Source organism: Heliconius melpomene, chromosome 4 (genome assembly GCF_056956725.1).
Source record: "Heliconius melpomene rosina isolate 202511_hmr_F chromosome 4, ASM5695672v1, whole genome shotgun sequence".
NCBI lineage: Eukaryota > Metazoa > Arthropoda > Insecta > Lepidoptera > Nymphalidae > Heliconius > Heliconius melpomene.
The window spans coordinates 9,787,873-9,807,646 of record NC_140392.1 but is presented as its reverse complement, the minus strand read 5'-3'; the positions used below and the strand labels follow the sequence as shown (position 1 = coordinate 9,807,646).

At 32.4% G+C, this 19,774-nt stretch overlaps 1 protein-coding gene across 4 annotated transcripts; it reads right to left on the bottom strand.

The window, feature by feature from the left end:
* Positions 1–456: 456 nt before the first annotated feature.
* Idh3a (isocitrate dehydrogenase [NAD] subunit alpha, mitochondrial) lies at positions 457–19,763 on the bottom strand. Of its 4 annotated transcripts, none has more exons than XM_085185049.1 (7): positions 19,632–19,763; positions 19,135–19,302; positions 18,630–18,808; positions 8,078–8,293; positions 6,144–6,279; positions 5,416–5,529; positions 457–1,012 (listed from the first exon to the last, which is right to left on the bottom strand). In XM_085185049.1, the coding sequence occupies exons 1-7, from the start codon at positions 19,656–19,658 to the stop codon at positions 785–787; spliced, it is 1,068 nt and encodes a 355-aa protein (XP_085041175.1). In that variant the 5' UTR covers positions 19,659–19,763; the 3' UTR covers positions 457–784. The 4 variants fall into 4 exon arrangements, with proteins under 4 accessions (XP_085041175.1, XP_085041173.1, XP_085041176.1 ...); XM_085185047.1 differs by having other exon boundaries at positions 19,378–19,672; XM_085185050.1 differs by lacking the exon at positions 457–1,012 and adding an exon at positions 1,798–3,636.
* Between the last annotated feature and the right edge of the window lie 11 nt (positions 19,764–19,774).

Genomic DNA, 19,774 nt, shown 5'->3' with positions numbered 1-19,774 from the left:
CAAAACTTATAAAATTAAAAAAAAAATGACTTTATTTTCTTTTTGCATTAATTTATATATTCAAAAATTACTCAAAAATTAATTATTCAAAAATTTTCAACTGCTTACAGCTGACTGAAATGTAGATATATATTTAAATTTCTTTATATTCCATTTTTTGTATCATTATTATATCAATATAATGTTTAGTTGTCATGTTTCTATTTATTAAGTAAAACAATTTTTAGTAAATATGTTGCGTAGAACTATGTTTAAAGTATTCATATTAAATTTTGTATTAAAATATGAAGAATTCATTTTCTTAAGATAAGTTTCATTCATTCTTAAAATAAGAAGCATTAGTAAAAAAATTCCTGTATCATTTTTTTTTCACAAAATAATTAATATTTTTAATAATATAACGTTAACTATATGAAGTGGACACAGCTAAGATAAGAAAGGGAAGAAAAAAGTAAGATTTTTTTAATATTGTTTATTTAAAGTTGAATTGTATTCATTATTTTACAATAAAATAACAAAAAAGTAATTAATAATAAATATTAAGGTAAAAAGTTTGGTCCTAATGGAGAACAAAAAAGATTAACATGTCAATAAATAGTTTTCGCTTTTGATCACAAATGTAAAGTTTTAGCTTAATATAGTGATTGTCACTAATTTTAAAAAAACTAACATATAATACTATATTGCCTATGACCATACAGCCATTATGCCTATAATTGTGGTAACAATTTAAATATTTCATTCATCCAATAAAAATTGGTAAGACTAGGGGCATTTAAATAAATTACTTTAATTTTGAAATAATAGCGTGAGTGTATTCGCTACATTTCCCAGTGCCACCCAGATCGCCAGTCAAAGACTTTCCTTCACGTAGCACTTCGTAACACGCATTCTGCACTCTATCCGCGTGCTCGTTCAGTTGTAAATGCCGTAACATCATAATGGCGGATAGTAAGAGGGCAGTGGGGTTGGCCATGTCCTTGCCGGCGATGTCGGGCGCTGTTCCATGGACCTAGAAATAGTGAAATTCATTATGTAATAATTTATAATTTCCAGGGGGTAGGCAGAAGGGAACTAGTGTTAGTCACTCCGTTTCTCACTTTCCGCTGAATTTTTCCAGGCATTTCGTAAGTTGGCGGAAGTCAACGCAGAGCTTTTGCTATCATACCTTTTTTTTTGCAGAATACAGCCTGAAGCTGATTTTTATGTAATATTCAAATAATAACTGTTAACAGATTTATTTGGTGGTTTTTTAATTAAATAGATAAATGGACCAATTACATATCGGTTTACGCTAGACTGCAATGTTTGAATCTATTTTAATATAAAAAAACATTTCTATCTCTCTTTCAAATCATTTAAAGATTAATCTTTAAATAATCAACGACATCGTAACGTTTAAAGTTAGTGTACTAGGCACTCTTGTTTTAAGTCAGAACTATTAAAAATAGCAAAGTGTAGTATTATTTTTTATCTATAACAGATATAAAAGTTAATTTACTTCTAGATTAATTTCAAGTTCTTTTTCGCATTACAGAGGGTAGGCAGAGGAAATCTAATGTTAAGGAACTTTGTCGCCCACTTTCACTTTTATAGCCAACCATTCATATTTTTGTCTTTTTTAAATTATAATAAAAAGAACGAAAAAAATAGGTTAATTACTGAAATCAAAGACACATCGCACACAGTAAGACTTATCATTTGGGCTTCAATTATATCCAATTTGGTATAAAAATAAAACCTCTAACAATTTTCCCTATATTCGCTAACTTAAAGGAATATAAATTGAAACACAAAAAGAAACAAACAATTGATTTCAAAATCAAACAGCATTGTTATTTTCAATCGTTTAATCATTATCTAAGGGAACACTTGAATAAAGTACACAATTAAGTAAATTTATTGTCATCAAATCTGAACATAAAAATAAATAAGATAATATCAATAAAACGTCAAACACATATTATTCAAACACGGTAAACCATTTAAAATTACATGTAAATTGCAAAATGGTAAAGAAAATCACATATATGGAACCCTATTGGCAAATAATACATTTCTTCAGCTTCACAATGTACCATGCTTATAGCAGGGGAGGCAGAGGGACCTTGTGTTAAGACACTCCATTCCTATATCCAAGACAGCGTGTTGAGTGGTAGAACTCAATGCTGTTGTGACTATGAAGGCAAGGAAATCAAGTGAATTCATTCTCCGTGGTTCGATTTCTCAGTTGAAATCGAACCCACAACCGTCACGTTTACTCATATCATATTAATCATACGATGTGCCACTGCCTCAAAATAATACTAAATTACAATAAAAATGAATACTGTTCCATATGGCGTTTTTTAATGTCAATATTTCAAAAAGCATAGATTTCATTTATTTCATTTTTATGTATTAAGTATTGTATTTTTCATCAAATTTCTATAAAGCTATTAATTTTATAGACATTACTAGGCCATTAATATTTATCATGAAAGTTTTCTTCCAATTCTCAATTCATTTCGGATATTTTTCACATTATTGTCATTCGGCAATTAGGATAGAAAAATATTTTTTCTTCAACATGGGGAAACCTGCGTCTCTTGTAAATCATCCCAGCGCTATCAGACCATTAAGACATACATATGTTCATATCGAGTTACATTAATATTCTTATATGCTTATCACAACTTATTTATGTTGTTAGCATCTTTCCATTCTGATATATTGGCATTTTAGATGATAACTAGTTCAGGAAATATTTCTATATAATGGATAATAGCGCACAACTATTGTTTCAAACCAAAAATGAAATTGTCTTAGAAATAATTATTTCCACAAACAATTAATTCAAGACATACAAACAATATTTTTGTGTTTGGTTTTTTGTTTTAGTATTTTTTAAATTGCTATAATTCAACTACTCTATGAGAACTATCTAAAGTGTAAACAGCCGCATATCACTTTAAAATAAAAATAAAATAAATGCTTAATGGTAACATTTTTCAAAATAAATAACTTACAATTAATGTTGGATACTATAAAAAAATCATATACAGTATAAGAAAAAACAAAAGAGTTACATAACAATGTTTTCTGGCAGTTTTTTTAAATTTATAAATATTTGTTTAATTATTTATATTATTTGGTTCCAACATAATATCAATAGCTAATCAATTGATCTAATTTTCTACTTAATTTCTGTCGCTGTTTGTCTCAAATTGAATGCAATTACAAATGATACACTGATATATAATATCTATAAAAAAAAACTTATATAAGATAAATCGCATTACAAAATAATACTGTTTGCAAAACATCTCAAAATTAATAATAACAATACAGAAATGGCGTATAACGTAAACTCTTAGTCATACCAAAAAAAATATCAACAACAGCGACATATAAAAAAAAACTAAAACAGATCTACAAATTCTTTATAATCTCATTAGTGTAGTCTGTGCAAGTGCTTTTCCCGCCCAAATCCTCTGTCAAAACTTGCCCTTCCCGTAGTACCGTGAAGCATGCGGATTCGATTCTGTTCGCGATGTCATACAATTGCATGTGGCGGAGCATCATGACAGCTGACAAGAGGAGAGCGGTGGGGTTGGCTTTGTCCTGTCCTGCTATTGCCGGGGCAGTCCCGTGCACCTGTAATATTAGTATGGAATGACGGTTAATAATTTTTTTGCATATAATCTGTGGTTTGAATTTTGTTTTTATCCGTGGAAATTTGAGTTATAACAGTTAATGATATTTGAAAATTGAAGGACTGTTTTATGATTAAAAATAAAAACTTATTTTATTGTGGGTGTCAATTTATTTTTAGTTTAAAGACTTTATTTAATATAAACGCTTTGAATAAAAAATAACTCAAATTTCCTTATCATGTTAGTTTCGTTTAACATTCATAGGACATGTTATTACAATTAACACTTTTTTTCGTGTCAAACATCGAAGTAGAGTATAATTCTGTCTGTTGTTATTTATTACTGTTTTCAAACTTTATTTATATTAATAAGTGTCAATAATTAAGGCGAATATGTCATTATAATTTATGTGGTAGTTTTTTAAAATCAAGTCTTTTTGACCAGAAAGAATCGATGTTTAATTGCAGAGACACATGATGAAGATGTTTGTATATTTTTAACATAAAACTATTGAGCAGCATCAAAAATATTATAAAGAGACAAAAAACTATCCCAATATTATTATTTTAGTCATAGTATAAAAAACTTGAAGCTACTCTTTAGTTTTTTCTCATAGAGAAAAATAAATTCAATTTGTTAAGAAATATTATATACGGTAATTATAACATTTCATATTCAAATGAATTATTAACTATATAACAATTTACAATGATTCAGACAAGAATAAATAAAACTCTTTGTAGACTCACAACACTTGTGTGCCTTTTAACACACCTTAGCATGTAAAACAAGCATATGCAAAACATTCACAATGACATGCATGCATATCACATGCATGGATTAGTATTGACCACTCCCCATTTTGTTCTTGTTAGTTTAAACCAACACTCATATTTAAAGAAGACTTACATTTTTATTATTTTGTAGTCACTTCTTTTTGGATTTATTTATATAATCACTTATTTGTTTTTTTAGATTATGATTTCTTTTCACTTATATATTTAAATACGTGTAAAAATTAATGTCAGAAAGTATAACATAAATTATGCTTTCCTATTACTGCTACTATTTCTCTATTATACTCCACATTTATTTTCCCATTTAAGGTAATTAGCTATGTTTAAGACATTTGTTTCTTATTTATCTGTCTATTATAAATACAACATAATAATACATACTTTTACAACATTAGGTACGAGGCTATTTTTATTTCAATTATCCTTATATTTGCATAATACTATAAAGAGTGTATTTAAATCATACTTGAGATAAACACATCAGATCGCTGCTTATCAACTCATATATACGTAAGTACATATATAAAACCTTTATTTGAATTCAGATTCTATTAAAATATCTATCGCAAGATTATTAAAACTATACTAAAAAAATATTATAATATAAATATATTTGTAAAAATTATAACATTGCAGGATTTGAAGCCGTATTTCATGATCCATCTCTCGCCCTAACGTTGTAACAAATCATTCTATACTTATTGCAGTAAGTCAAGAATTTTATATAGTCGTTATTTTTAGAAGACTATTCTAAAAATTTTATGCTCGAAAGATAAGCTATAGATAGATTCGTATAAAATTCATATCTTCTTTTTCTTCTTCCTCAAACAGAAAATTATAACATAATTTTCTGTAAAACCATACAAGATAGCAGTTTCAATTCCAACATACAAAACAATTATGAACATTATTTTTTAAATCTTATCATAAAAATGTATATTTAAAATTTACTATCTATATAAATAAATTTAAAATAAACTTACAGATTCGAACAGAGCGCCGTTCTTTCCAATGTTTCCAGAAGGCGTGAGGCCCAATCCGCCTACAAGACCGGAACACATGTCCGACATGATGTCTCCGTATAAATTTGGCATCACCTGTAAATTAGAAAATAATTATATGGTTAAAATATAAATGAAGATGTTTTAAAGATTTTTTTTTGTACGTTATTGTGTCGCAACTGTCCAGTGTCTGATTGGAATTGCGATGAATGTGAGTTCGATTCGGTGTAAAATTTTAATAATTATGTTACTTTAAATTTAAAATGAACAGGTAAAATAAGTAATTGAAAAATTGTTTAACAATACATATTTTAAAACCAATATGCTAAGGACTATAAATATTCATATAAAAAAAATAAAGTCATATTGATCATTGAATTCCAAATTGAACATATACATATATGTCAACAACTAGCGACCCGAATCCGACACGCCCGCTTATATTTAAACAAAATATCCTCACAAACATTTACGTTTCTAATATATATTTTTTTAGCTTCACGCTGTAAGCCGCATACAGCAGAGTAAGTAGAGGTAAAACAGTGCTGAAACACTCCTTTACTTACTTTCTAGTTTGTAAATATAATAATTAGTATATTAATAGAGTAAGAAATAAGATGTAATTGTTTAAAATTAACAACAAAATAATAATAAAATGTTTACAATTTGAATTAAGACTATACAAATAAAAAAATACATTAAATACTTACCAAAACATCAAATTTAGATGGATCCTGAACCATATTTAAGCACACAGTATCTAAATACCTCTCTTCGAACTTGATATCAGGGTATTTGGTGGCGAGATCGCGGCAGCACCTCAAGAAGAGACCGTCAGACATACGCCTAGGGACATTTATATAGAAATATTACTATAAAAATATACCAATTTGTAACGAAGCTAATTGAGAATCATCTCCTTTTTGAATTCGGTTAAAAATATTAAGATTTTTAGTAAACACAAATTTATATACTGAGTAAATGTTTGTAATAATTGTTTTATTTCTAGTCTAAGAACGGTTGTCAAAATATGGTTTTTTTTGCATTAGGCACCAGTTGCATATCGCTAAGAGAAACAAGTGTTCCTTTAGTGGGAATCGAACCTACATTCATTCAGAAAATATTGCAATAACACTACGATGGAACATTTCTGGCAGGAATATTATATAAATAATAAAGTTAAAATGGCTGCAGTTTCGATAAAAATATTGTCATAAACTTAAATTATACTGTTTAACGTTATTTTAATGTAATTGGAGCGTGTCCGATTGCACAAATGTAAAAACGAAAAAATATTTTCTATCTATTGACTATAAACTGCCTTGAAAATAATTTATTATGGACTTACACATATAAATACTTTTTAAAATTACAAAAATAATATATGAGCATGGCGACGTTGAAATTCACCATTAAATATGCAATTCCCCCAGAATTCGGTGGAAAGTGTTAGACTCGGTGGTGACTTATTGAAAACGTAGTGTCTTAACACTAGGTTCCCAGATTCCCTCTGCCTACCCTGCAATATGCGTGAAGCTAAAGAAAGATGTATAAATAGTTAGGTTTCTTATAAAAAACCTGATAGAATCCAAAGCCAGGCTTATTTATCTGTATAAATAGGTACTGTACCTAGAAGAGACCTTGTAACATTATATACAAAGGTAATGTTTCGGCCTCGACATGAAGCGATATAATATACCTAATAGTGTCGTATTAGCTTCATCTCTATTGATGCTAATAGAACTGTCGTGTAAATCTTAATGTAGTTTAAAACGGCTTTTGTTAGTTTGAGTGTTTAGTGATATTTTATTCCGTTCTCTGCTTTTTGCTTATTTAGGGAAGACTATCCAAATAGGCGAAATTTTCTGGCTAGTACAAGACTTTACCAGGCGCCAGAAAAACTGATAACTAAAAAGCAGAACCCTATGTTTCTGTTTCTCTTTGCGTCTGTCAAGACAGATTTCTCATCAGATTTTTCAGATTTTTCTCATATCGCGTGGAGGTATCAAAGCTGAAATTAATTTAAAATATCCAGATCTGAAGTCCTTTGGAGTACAGAAAAAATAAGCTTCTAATAGAAGTGTGCTCTCAAAAGTGTGCTCCAAAGGGCTCCAATAAGAAGTTCAAAATAAAAATTCTATTCACAATAGAAACGTTGAAAATATCTCATAATTATATAACATGAACTAAAAATATTTCTCTTTGTTTACAAATTAAAAGATCAATCAATAACTTTTGTTACGAATGTCAACCGCATATTAAATTGTAAGCCGTAAAATTGGAATAGAGCCAATTCAATTTTACGTTTGCCATATTGAAAACAATTTTGTGTTGTTAAATGTTTAACTTAAATTACTTAATGGCGGTAGTAACAAGCTAGTAATTATAGTATTTAAGAGTAATTATCAAGAATAAATGTAAATTAGTGTGATCTACTTACCACTAATTTTTTATGCGAAAATGATAGATTATCATATTTAAAAAAAAAATATTGACTATGGTGTCAAGATGACAAATAAAAAAATATTTAATACATATTTATTCTCCATAAATACCCTACAAAACACTCAAAACGATTAAAACCAAAAAATCCAACATTTTACCCCAACTAAGCATCGAACTAACACTAAAAACGAATACTCACATAATATTAGCCTTGTGCACAGCCGTCACCTTCTTTCTCTTATTCTCCGTTGCAAACTGAAAGGCGAACTCTGCCACTCTCTTACTGGCCTCCTCAGTGATCAGTTTGATGGACTGCACCACACCGTCGACGATCTCGTGTTCGATTCCCGAGTACTCGCCCTCAGTGTTCTCTCTTATGGTGACCACGTCTACGTTGTCGTATAGTGTTTTTATACTGAAAAAAAAAATATATATTAATGAGTTAGGCTTATTTTTTGTTCTTTAATTTTTGAGGGTAGATAGAGAAAAATTTAGAGGGTATATTTACCTACAGTTAGACGATAACGATACCTTTGTTTTTACTGTTTCAACTAAGCAATGTATAGTACGGTCGACGAGTGTTGACCTAAAGTTAGGTGCATACTTTAGTTAAGTTTAGTTAGGACATACTCTTGTTAAGGGAAGTTCACAATTTACGTAAAAAGATTTATGTAACATAATTCATACATATTTGGATATTTCAATTTTTACATCATCGATAAGATTATTAATACGTGACTTAAACTGAATATTTTTTATCCGCTGTTTGTGGAGATAGCTCCATAAACAGTAACGACGGAAAATATATTTTTTTAGGTTATTTTTTGAAATTACTAAATAGATTTTTACTCTACTTTGACAATTTGTTTTTTTCATAAATTAGATAAAAATGAAACATAAATTAGATAAAAGTAATCAAAGGACCAGAAAAACAATATTGAATGAAAACATAACAAATCTTTGGAATAATCCATTAATACTAAAGTCCAAGATATTTTTTATGATATTTTATTTATCAATTCGCGATCCGCGCGCGGCTTCGCCCGCTGGATGTACAGAATGGTTTATTAACTAATCCAAATTACCTTCACGTTCTAATAAAATCATCATTTTAAGGACATTACCTATACATTTAACGCGAAATTTTCAGACAATTCAATAAAACAGTTATTTTACAGCCATTTAGTGAAACAAAATACTTTGTAACCTTTATATTACAGTTTATAGGTATATTCTTTTTATATTATATAACTTTAATATTTATGAACCTGACATAAAACAATAACTAAATTTATAGGAAAATTTGCCAAAATACAATTGTGAAAACTGAATGTAGATCGGCTGAGCCGTTTCTGAGTGCACAAACTGACAAAAAGTAAAAAAAATATTGTTTTGAGTTTTATTATATTAATAAGTACCCACCCTTATTATTTATTAGGATTTCCTCTTATATCTTCCATGTACAGACAGCGATCAGTTATAATTTTATTATATGTATAGATAAAAGATTTATAAGAAATCTAAACGAAAGGATTATGAATTGATATGATTTATTTAATAGCAGGTTTAGCTTAGCGTGACGTCCAGATATATGGCTTAGATAAGATTATTTTATTTTCAGAAATGCTAATATCCACTTTCTGTGTATAAACTAGTATAATAAAAAAATCAATGTCCTCAGTGATACAGCATTTGTCTGTAATAGCAGCGGTTGTGGGTTCGATTTCCAATTGAGGGAATGAATTATTTTCATTTCGTCGCTCATCAGAGCGATCTATCAAGAAACACCAGCAGCATGAATTATGTCACTTGACACGCAATGTCTTAAAACGAACTAAAAAGAAAAAGAAGAACATTTGGTTCTTGTGACTAAGATAGGCTATGTGGGAAAAGGTTTATTTTCAACTCGTTTTATGGATAAAATAATGTGTACAACCAACAAATGATTGGATATATCTGCGAAAATTTATTATAATAAGCATACCAATTTTTTAGGAATTATTCATCTGTATGTTTATATGGAATTTTGTTGAAATTTATATTCTTAGGGGATTTCCCGTTTAGTTTAATCATGAGTAAGCGATAAACAAATTGCTGGAAAATTGTAATAATGTATTAATTTGACTGTCCCTTATTCGAAGCTTATTAAATGAGATAGGCACTACGTTTCCCGCCTGTACTTCCTTCTTAGGCCACGCCTTTTTCCCCTGACGTCACTTCCACTTGGCAGTCCCTTCCTTTTGACAGCCGTGTGTAAAAATATTCATTGGCGTTTTATTTTCCCGCCGAGTCGGTCGTCATCCGAGTACGTATTCCGACTCTAAAATTATTATACAAGTAAGTTTTTACTTTATTATAATAATGTATATTTTTTCTTTTCACTTCACATTTCGTTCATTTAATTTATTAAATGTTAAATTGAATAGTGAAATTATATGGCTAAGTAGGCCGAAATAATTTGTTAATCTATGTTCAGATTTTTTATTCTTATATTTTATTAAGGTTTTACTTTCGTAAATGTTAACGGCTTTGTTTCTTGTAACTAATTAATAATTTTTTATTAAAAGTTAATCATTCTCTCATCTTGTTTAGGAGAATAGTGTTCCCTTTTTGTGTTTAGCATGGAAAACTATGTAGTGTCCGTGGTTCCGGGAACTTCTTTCTCACCGAATCAGCAGCGGCGAAGGTCCTTAAGTTCAAGTAGTTCTTCCTCGTCAAATGATTCGAAGAGTAAACACCGTAGAAATATAAAGTGTAAAGGTCGTGTTCCAAAGAAATTGCCATTGTCACGTGAGTGCTGATTTTAAGTGAATGCAGATTTAATAATGATCATGTCGCTTATGGCAGGGGGAAAGTGACCGTATAAATGATGAGATCGTTCATGAAAATTCTGGAAGATCTGTTAATTGTAAGAATGATTTGATTCTCTCTTTTGAAATTCTTTTATTTCCTAAAGCTTCAACGGCCTTCAATGCTTATTGATCATACACATTTGGATAAAGGTGATTGGTTTGATGTCAAATACGCGGACGTTCAATAAATTGTAGGTACAATTTTTCCTCCGGGCTTGAAATTAATGAAGAAACAGGTTCTTATGAAAACCCTCGGCATCTCAATCACGCCGATAAGACATATGCTGCCTTAAACATGTGTATTTTTTAAGCAACTGGAAGCTTTACAAAATGGTTTACGGGATCTACTGTCGTGGGCGAAAGATTGCGACATGTCGAACTATGACGTTTTAATCAGCGCTCTTTGCTCGTCTGCCGATTTTCATAAAAGCTTCACAGATCTAATTCAATTAATCTGTGGCCATTGGCTGAGGATTTGGCTGCTAAACCCGGTCTTCGCAAGGTTCCTCCGTCAGCTACTAATCTTTTCAGCGCAGAAAAGTTTACTGTAGTTTAGGACATGCTGGTGGAATTAAGAAGTGTTTCTGGCCTGCCCAGAAAACAAATGTGACTTCTGCCTCGCAGGCAGTTCCAAAAGTCACATGGCCCCTCGCAGGGGCCCAATCAAAACTTTTAGCCCTCGCAGGGTTCAGCTTGGTGTAACCGCAGTTACCCGCGTCTGCATTGCTCTCATGCAGCTTGCCCACAAAACAAATATGACTTCTGCCTCGCAGGCAGCTCTAAAAAAGTCAGACGGCCCCTCGCAGGGGCCCAATCGAAATTTTTTGCCCTCGCAGGGTTCAGTTTGGTGTGACCGCAGTTACCCGCATCCACATTGCTCTCATGCAGCTTGCCCAGAAAGCAAATATGACTTCTGCCTCGCAGGCAGCTCTAAAAAAGTCAGATGGCCCCTCGCAGGGGCCCAATCGAAATTTTTAGTCCTCGCAGGGTTCAGTTTGGTGTAACCGCAGTTACCCGCATCCACATTGCTCTCATGCAGCCCCTCCGCAAGGTGGCTAATAAGTTACCAGCTACATGCCTCATTTCATTCGGCCGCACCGAATATCCGCAATTTTCAAAGTTGTTATAAGGGAAGTTCCCTTCGACAAAACACGAGACAACGTGATCAAGGTAAGGTTGGACGAAAACGAGCATTATCACCGTCTCCAAGTAAAGACAATAAAAGGTGGAGATTCTGAATCATATCAGTTTCAAGCCGGTCGCCTGGCGCAGTGTCAGGATCAATGAGCTTGTCTAGGGGCTCCGAACCTAGTCGTAAAAATAATATTGAGGTGTCGCATACCTTTCAGTCTAAAGCCACCTCTGGTGTACCTCGGTACTGTCAATTCAAAATGACATGAGCCCGAATCGACTAACATGACTCAGATCATAAGCAAGATGAAACAGCAAAGGAAAGGCAACGATCTCTCCAAGGTTTCTACCGTCAATGTTTCTGGTTCCGAAAGAAACGGCTCATATCGACCAATTTTCATTTTAAAGGCTTTAAGGCAATATGTCATGACGCGCCATTTCAAGCTCGTAAATATTCAGCGCATATATTATTTTTACAACCGAAAGATTGGTTGTTCAAAATAGACATCTCACAAGCCTATTTTCACCTTCCTATTGGGTAAAAAAGCCACACGAGATTTCTGCGTCTCTATTATCGCGGGGAACTCCTGGAGATGACCTGCTTGCCATTCGGGCTGAGTATGGCTCCACAAATGTTTGCAGCAATAACGAATTGGATAACTCAAATTCTCAGAGAGCAAGAATTATCGTCTACTTGGACGATTTTCTGTTAGCCAACCAGGACAAAAACATCCTACAGGGGCATGTGCAGAAAGTGATAGTTTTTCTAACTAGAAACTAGGATGGGTGATAAATTTTGAAAAAACGTCCAAGGTTGCAGAGAAGAGCTTAGTGTTTTTGGGGATTCATTGGAATCCTTGGACAAACAAAGTGTCTACCTGCAGATGAATTGCCCCATTAGTATCAGCAATAAACCAAATGTTGACGGATCAACGAACAAGCCTCAGAAATGTTCAAAAGCTTGTCGGGATTCTCAATTTTGCCAGTTTTGTAATTGTTGTTGTGCTTCTGAAATTCTTGAACAAAAATTTTAAAGCTACGCACCTAAATACATCACGCTATTCCTTTGACTGGAATGGAAAATCTGCTTTGGTGACTACAAAATTGCAGGCGGTCAATACTTATTCATTTCGATCCAACCTGTCATTTTCTCACTACCGATGCGTTGGATGTGGCATGGGGAGCCTGCCTAACCAATATGACTCTTGCCGGTTCATGGTTACAAATAGAGCGCCGTCTCCATTACAATCAAAAAGAAATGCAACGCAGTACTGTTCTCATTCACATCTGTGATAGCGCATTCACGTCATGAAGGGGGAACAAAATCAGAATCTCTCATGAATCTAACATATCAGGTGTTTCTGATTCTAGACATTCCAGATGCAAATGCATTTGATGAATATCTTTCTTATATTCACAAGAATGAATATCTTTCATATGAAAGCATTTCATATTCCTAGAATTTATAACAATCACGCTGATCGTTTACCAAGGCTGCAAGAGAGCTCCAAGTGGCATTTGACACACGATTGCACGGACAGAATTTTCATAAATGGGGAATTCCATTTATAGACCTGTTCGCATTCAGTCGAGCACATGTGACTGTGACTAATTACGTCTCACTGGATTTAAACGTAGATCAGGCTTGGTGTGATTTTCATGATGCGTTTTTCCCGGACTTGGAACTTCAATCTAGCGTGGTTATCCCACCGTTTTTCTTATTCCCAAGGTACTGTGTCATCTAACCAGGCTCATGGAATCTATCTTTTTATAGTCCCTCGACGGAGACGGGAATGTTGGTAGCCGGATGTCAAAGCTCATGCCCTAGCAGGACCATGCATGATTCCTCGCCTGGACAAAGTTCTCGTAGACATGATCACAAGCTTACCTCCTCCGAAATTGTTTGAAATGACAATGGAGGTCTGATAGTGTGGCGGTCTGGGGCACTAGATGGATGGAATTTTAACCAGTTGAAGTTTCTGAGGGAATCTTGGCGTTCATCAACACGTAAGGTCTATAATATCGCGTGGAAACGATAAGATGTCTTAGTGTAGATCTTACAAAATAAATCACCTTAAGTTTTGCTTAATGGCTAGTGAATTTGCTAGTTTTTTTGTCAGATCTACATCATTAATCTTCAAATTATCACATACTTCTCTTTTGCTTCATAAATCGCACCCGAATTCATCATTTCAATTCATCCGAATTTATCAGGTCAACTTAGTTCCCATGTACTTGTAAAGTACATTTTAAAATCAATAGCGTGCGTAAGCTATCAGTCATATGAAGGCCCCAATTTGAAATATTGACGTCTTGGTATCTTTTTGGAGCTACAGAGTTACAGAGTTAAGAGACAAAATTAGTGTTTTCCAAGTGCAAAGACATACAGCTGCTCTGCTATTACTTTGTTCAGGAAGAAGAATTCATGACTTGACTTTATTAACAGTAGGTTCAGACTATTACACCCTTGACGATAATTTTATAGTTTTTTGGCCACCATTTGGGTCAAATCCGATTCTATTACGTGTCTGTACGTAATATTACGATTCTATTACGTGTCTGTACGTAATAAATCTGTAGTCAGGATGTAAATTATTGGCTAATAAGGAAAATGAGAAAATGGACCCCGTTTTCTAGATAAAATTAACAAAATCATTACTTGAAGATCGGAGAAGACTATCGTTTAACCTTTTTATCAATATTGGAGGTGAGCCCAGACCCGCGTCACGTACATTAATAGGCGGTTAGGTCAAATCCTTGTTTAAGGATGCGGGCGTGTTAGCTATCTCCGGAAGCATTAGATCTGCGGTTGTTTCTAAAAATTGGTTTGACAATTGTGATTTGTATGCCTGAAATAATTAGGTTTATTATATTTTGATGATAAATGTATGAATAATTGTAATAAAATTTCTCATTAAAATGAGAAAGCAATATCTAGTTATACTTTTATAATAACAATTTTTCTTTTTATTTATTTCTCATAAAATTTGCGTTCACTCTAAAGTAAGAGTTCAATGATTGTGATTTCATATAAAAGTAGATTTGTTAGAATACGCCTTAAGACATTTTCTAGTTATATTGCATTCAATATACTTATACTATGTACTACTCTAGTATACAGTCTTCAAGTGATCTATACTGCTATCACATTGGCGTTCGTCACTTCCACCAGGCGATAACAAACACGTCTCATTTAATAAGCTTCGAATAAGGGACAGTCAAATTAATAGCAGCGTTTTACCTGAAATAAAACGTTTATTAATTTACTTACCTTATTCGAAGCTTGCGATTAATCGCTGCCTGGTGTTTACTAAAACGCAATGAATATTTTTGCCCACGGCTGTCAAAAGGAAGGGACTGCCAAGTGGAAGTGACGTCAGGGGAAAAAGGCGTGGCCTAAGAAGGAAGTACAGGCGGGAAACGTAGTGCCTATCTCATTTAATAAGCTTCGAATAAGGTAAGTAAATTAATAAACGTTTTATTTCAGGTAAAACGCTGCTATTTTCTTTTATGTACATACAAAGCTCGATCTGCTTCTTGCTATCGTTAAATTTATTACAACACGGAGAACGGAGAGTAACAAAAAAATACACGGAACGGAAAATAAAAAAATATAACTAGATTATCAATATGATACGTATATCCATAATTGAATGGCAAAAGAATACACAGACAACTAATGTCACGAGATAAAAAGATATGTAGAGATTAACGAACTTCAATGAATCATTTTTATCTTTCGTTCGAGTACTTGTTTTCGCGGTCATTGCTTAACTTTAATCTTTTTACCGATTTATATAATAGTTACGCTATTATGGCGCAGTTGTGACTGAGGAGACCGTAGGCCGATGGTAGTCGGTTCAAACTCCCTTAAGTTAATGTTAATATAGATAGATAGGTTAAAAAACTATTTATCGCATATAGGACGGAAGACGCGACGGTTGTGGGTTCGATTCCCATTCGGGGAAATATTTATTTATTTCCTCGCTCTGGTAGTCCCTCTAGTCAACTCGCAATGCCTCGAGAGGCGGAAGTTGCGGGACACAGTATCTTAAGATTAAGTTCTCTCTGCCCACTCAACTATATGTGGAATTCAGCGAGAAGATGTAAATAAGATTTTTTTTCACTTCAAAAAATAGTAGAAGTAACAAAATACAATATACAAATATAGGTATATAATCAATCAATGCTTCTAAAATACGTGCACTATTCTGTGAATGATATATAAAGACTAAAGAAATATGTAAATTTAGTAAATGAACGATGTGAGAAAATAGCTTAATAGAAAAAAAATAACCTAAAGTTGTTAAGCATCATGTTTTACTTTAAATGAAAAAAAAAACGTTTTTTTTTAATAATTATATAACGAATTAAGTCTCATAATTCATAATTTTTGTATCTCATTAACATATTTAAAAAATGTAAATAAGTATGTATACAAGTTTCTTTTTACTTACTGAGAGGGCATTGTACTCGAGACAAAAAAATACGTTACGCTTTAAGGTAAATGACATGGTCATCGACACATCGTTTTTTTTAAGGTTTATAATTATTCATTTCCTCAACGATGTCGGGTCCAAAGGAACCCCGTGTCTTGGAAGGCTGTTGTGGGCTCCTTAGAGAATATTAAAATGTTTTACTTTGACGCATCAGCCGGGATCCATGTCTGAGTTACCACAGAAATTTGACCAGAGAGTGGGCAATGGATAATGCGTAGAAACCATGGAAAATTGGGGCTATGGAATGGACTTTGGATGGACTGGCTACTGGGCTATTGGATGAAACTAGCGTCCGCCTGGGCTATTGGATGAAACTGGAGTCCGCCTTTTCATGAGTCTCAAATTGAATTTTTGACGATCACTTTTCTTTACACATCATCTACTTTGTATAGCCTCACGCTGTATCCTGCACGTAGTTGGGTAGGTTTAAATATCTTATATCATTTAAACCCCCTCGTGGAGAGCACACAGTAAGACATAAATTTGTTGCAACAAGCGTATAAGAATTTAGACGTAACATGATGAGACCGTAGGACTTAGTGGTCAGAACGCTTGAACTGTTTCCAAGAGGCGTGGATTCAAAACCCGTTAAGATTAAATTTAATTTTCTTTAATAACACTTTAAAATTGTTATAAAGGGTAAGTAATTGTATAACTGCGACACGATGCTTATTTTTTTCACTACAAATAATTTCTTTAAATAAAAAATCGAACTACCCGTAGTAAGCTTCTTATCACTATACATGTAGAAACAACATTTACAAAAGTCATTGCCAACCTAAAGATAATTATTTATCACATAATTTCAAAAAAGTGTTGAATTAGATCAATCACTGATATAGTAAGAGATAACATTAAGGAATTTAGTATATAATCATTAGTCATTATAAAATTATATAATTAAAAAAATGATAATGTTATTAGTATAAGAAATAATTATTAATATTAACTGTTAACATAGAATGTGAAAAAACTAAACAGCAAGATTATCTTATCTTCACGGTTTTTATATAGAAAATAATTAAAAACTATTAAATATATGTTAATATATTGTAATCATAAATGCAATACAGGAACCGTCGTGACGCAGCAGCGAGAGAGCAGTAACGTAACGGTTGTGGGTTTGATCCCCACTGGAGGGAATGAATTAATATTTATTAACATTTTTATTTCTTTGTTCTGGCACCAAGGCAAAATCCCAGCGTTGGGTTCCGCGACTCAACCCACAATGCCTCGAAAAAATCGGCGTCTTGATTGCCGCAACCTCACAACCGCATAAAAAAATATAGTACAATGTAAAACAAGTAAATAAAGATATTGTCATCTACTAAAGCTATTTAACAGAGGGCTCATAATTTTATCTATCAACATATAGGTGCTAAAATATACATACAAAATTGAAAATTATTTAAATAAACATTTAAAACCGAATAAAATTAGATCTGGGCCAGAAATTATCAGTTTCAATTTACATGTTTCTACATGTGAAAAACTGTAACTGTCTTACATAAATTGTATTCAGTATGTAACATTATCCAGATTAATATAATAATGCTGAAGAAGTTGTTTAGTCGAACATACTAATGTTACGGTTTCTAGTTTGTATAGAAAATTTCTGTTTCTTTTATAGGAAGGCTATATTACATCACAATGTGACTACTAAGTAACTTAATTCCATTTGAACATAGTGATAAAGCCACAAATAAAAGTTAATACCGCAATAAATAATATACTATAACATAATTATACTAAAATGTGTTTAAATGTTTTATTTAATAAGTGTAGTTTGAACCCACTCATTAAAACATAAAAAGGGTTCTGTAATGAGTTCAATTTAAACTGTATATCAATGAATTAAATAATTATTTCAATACATTAATAAGCAATTAAATTTATGCCAGTTATTAAATTAAATTATATATATAGTTTAAAATATTACATAATTATATTATTAATGCAGGTTATTAATATAGTAATAATCTACTTAAGTCAATTGTATGTTCCTTGAATTTATAATTCAAAGACTATTAAAAACTGTACTATCATTAGAAAATAAGGTAAAAAGTGAACATATCACTTCACTTACCAAGATTATGAAATGTTAGGGTCAGTTTTATAGAAAATTTTTGAAAAAGTATTCTGTTTCACAAATGGAACTTACACAACAAGACACTAACCCATTGCATCACAAGGGACTCTAAATATTATCATAACTTAAGAAAATAACATCATAAATAGTTGCAAATAAAAATAGTATTTTTCTACTCACCCATCCAAACTCTTGCAAGGCCTCACATTAGCATACAAATCAAATTCTTTACGCAACGCCAAATTCAGAGATCTATAGCCTTTCCCCACTGGTGTCATAAGGGGGCCTTTGAGACCGATTTTGTTTTCATTGACTGAATCAATTGCACGTTGTGGTATTCCAAATTTACCATCTGGGCCCTAGATTAGAATTTTGTTTTTAGTATAATGTTTGAAAATATTAAATAATCTATAGTCATAAAAACATGTTGGCACAACTTTTGTGATGTTTATTTTAATTTATATTAGAAATTTCAACTAAAATAGGTATTTTAAACATTTCCTCAATAATCTTCTCTGTCATAAAAACGAGGTAAAACAATGTTTTCCTTATATTAAAATTGTAAAAGCATTAAAACCACAGCATTTCTTTTAAATAAAAGTATGATTATTTTTAATTGAAATAGATTTTAAAAATAAACTTGTAGTGTTTTTTAAAGCATAATAGAAACCATATGGGCACTTACTCTAACAGCTGTGACGTCCACTTCATCCCATTCAATGGGTACTTTGGCAGCTTCAAATATTTTCTGGACGGCCACCGTGATCTCGGGGCCGATACCATGGCCGGGAATGAGGGTTACCTTGCGCACCCCCGTACTGTACTGCGCCACACCAGCTCGCCCTGCTGGGACCTTGCAATAACAGAAACTTCGTATAACCTCTACCACGAAACCAAAATTAAAGAGCATAATAAAATATTTGTTAACCTCATTTTTCACACTCGCGACCCCTCCGGAGGGCTTATTCGTTCCGGACTCGAACAATTTCAGTAAGCTTTCCACAACTTTACTCTCACGAAAAGGCTTCAAAAGCGCATTTATGTAATTCTTCGACATAACTATAAGTCTATTTTTGGATGTCAAAAGAAATTAAACGAGCCGTTGCAAACGATAAACGTGAGGGGGGTTGCATGCAGGATATTATAAAGAAAACAAATTTACAACACTATCTACAAACTTACGATTTTTCTGATAATTCTCGCAGCCATTTCACAAAATTAAATTTTACGACGAGAGGCACTTCGCGGCGGCGGCGGGCGGGGGGAGGATACTGCGAACTCGACGACGACGCATGACCGGAAATTACCGTCAAGGTTAACTTTTC

Excerpts from the sequence above, each read along its gene's own strand:
- Idh3a (XM_085185047.1), bottom strand. The coding sequence starts at position 19,506 with ATGTCGAAGAATTACATAAATGCGCTTTTGAAGCCTTTTCGTGAGAGT. Across the intron at positions 8,294-18,629 it reads CCTTGCAAGAGTTTGGATGG|TATAAAAACACTATACGACA; the intron begins GTGAGTAGAAAA and ends TTTTTTTTTCAG. Across the intron at positions 1,013-5,415 it reads ACGGCGCTCTGTTCGAATCT|GTCCATGGAACAGCGCCCGA; the intron begins GTAAGTTTATTT and ends CACTATTTCTAG.